Source organism: Pterocles gutturalis, unplaced genomic scaffold (assembly GCF_000699245.1).
Source record: "Pterocles gutturalis isolate BGI_N339 unplaced genomic scaffold, ASM69924v1 scaffold26061, whole genome shotgun sequence".
Lineage (NCBI taxonomy): Eukaryota > Metazoa > Chordata > Aves > Pterocliformes > Pteroclidae > Pterocles > Pterocles gutturalis.
In genome coordinates, this window is record NW_010103735.1 from 3,664 (window position 1) to 5,692 (window position 2,029).

At 39.1% G+C, this 2,029-nt stretch overlaps 1 protein-coding gene across 1 annotated transcript in view; it reads left to right on the plus strand.

The window, feature by feature from the left end:
• Positions 1 to 513, plus strand: part of HOXC10 (homeobox C10) — a 4,129-nt gene extending 3,616 nt beyond the window's left edge. Inside the window, exon 2 of the mRNA XM_010086824.1 lies at positions 236 to 513. Coding sequence (XP_010085126.1) covers positions 236 to 513 — 278 coding nt within the window. The remainder of the gene's footprint in view (positions 1 to 235) is intronic.
• Positions 514 to 2,029: the final 1,516 nt, after the last annotated feature.

The following is a 2,029-nucleotide window of genomic DNA, read 5'->3' on the forward strand; positions in this document are numbered from 1 at the left end:
ATCTCCTCCAAACCTGCTCTTTCCTCCCTCAAACCCGCAGGAGAGGAAGTCATCCCATCTCCCTTTTTTACCCAGAGGCTATCCGCCTTCTAATTTAAAAATTTAAAAAAAAAAAATCAAATTAAAATAGATTTTTTTTTTTTTTTTTGCCAAAGTTGCTTTGCCAAATGATGCAATCGGGTAAGTTCTCTTTCCCATTCCCCGGATACTTATGTAACGATGTTATTTTTAACAGAGGATATAAAGGCAGAAAACACTACAGGAAATTGGCTGACAGCAAAGAGCGGAAGAAAGAAAAGGTGTCCTTACACCAAGCACCAGACGCTGGAGCTGGAGAAGGAATTCTTGTTCAATATGTACTTGACCCGTGAGCGCCGCCTGGAGATTAGTAAGAGCATAAACCTGACAGACAGACAAGTCAAAATCTGGTTTCAAAACCGCAGGATGAAACTCAAGAAAATGAACAGAGAGAACCGAATCCGTGAACTGACTTCGAATTTTAATTTCACTTGAGTGTTCTCCAGCCCCTATGCAGGCGAGGGAGAGGGGAGACAGAGAGAGAGAGGAGAGGAAAAGGGAAAAAAAAAAAAAAAAAAAAAAAGGAAAAAAAAAAAAGCCTTGTGCAGTTTGGGGGTTTATTTTATTTTATTTTCAATTTTTCCCCCTCCTGGGTATAAATGCAATGCGTATGCAAAAAGTCAAGGACCTCAAGTGATTTGGGTATTTGCAGTTTGTAGAGAGAAGATGCAGAGGGATGAGCATGAGGATATATATTGCATCCGTGTTTCTATGTAAAATAAAGATGGAGATGGTTGCTAAAAAACCACCTTATAAAATGTTTTAAGTTATTTACGTGCAGCACAAACCAGAAGGACCTTTCTCTATGCATTTTATGTTTAGGATAATAGGTGCGTCCAAAAGTTTGCTTTTCATATCCTAGTGTAGTCTGCCTATTGTATTATTTAAAAAAAAAAAAAAAAAAGAAAAAGACTAAAAAATGGATTTCATATAAGTGTCTGTAAATGAAAGTTGCAGTGGGAACATGCTCACATCCTGTAGTTATGCAGTTTCTTCCAATGAAGTGCTACTATCTACCGTATATTTAAGGGGGAAAAAAAATAATTAAAAAATAAAGCAGTATTGGTATCTTATGATGAAAAAAAGTCAATTTCTCGTGGCTGTGTTATTTAAATATATTCTGTATGTGTTACACTTTGCATGTATCTTCCTTTATGGAGCAAAATAAATTTCATAGAACCGTGTACAAGTGGGTTTTTTAAAGTGGTCGGTTTTGTTGGGTTTTTTTTCCTATAAAACCTTCTTTCCCCCCCCCTATGTAGTGTTTTTCTTCCTCAGGACTCATCCTTTTAAGGCTTTCAGGAGAGTATCCTAGCGGGTTTAATATAAGTGAGAGACCATAACGTTGATTTAAATATTATCCAGGTGACCACAATAAGTCAAGGTCATAAAACAGTAATGTCAGGACAGTCTTGGTAAGCGCTGGAGGTGGATTTTATGATCTGCAAATATAATGTGCTGCAGCAGTAAAAGATGCATTTAAAGGTGACTGTGGAGGAGGGAAGGAAGGCAGAGCTGAAACAGCAATCTTTGGATGCACACTACTCATTGCTTTGGGTCTTTTTAAGGGAAGACACGCTCCTTATGTGGTCTAAGGAAGAATCACTATTCAAGGGAATACACTTAAATAAAACAGAACATGGGATGTCAAGTGGAAGGAGTAGCAAGGTAAGAGAGACGGATTTCTTGGCTGGCTGCATGGCTGAAGCACAAGTGGATATATTTTTCCTCTGTACCAAGGTAAACGGCAGAGCCGAGCTGAACTCCACTTTGAAGCTGCAGCCTTTACGGACGATGTCTGAGCTTCGGGTTTCTTGGAGGATTGGTGGTTTTTGCTCCCCGGGAGAGGTTTCTATGCATCTGACAGCTAATTTTCAGCGAGAAAATGCATGGTTGAGGAAGGATTCCGCATATATTTCCATTTTTTTTACCCCCTAACCTCCCCCCCCCC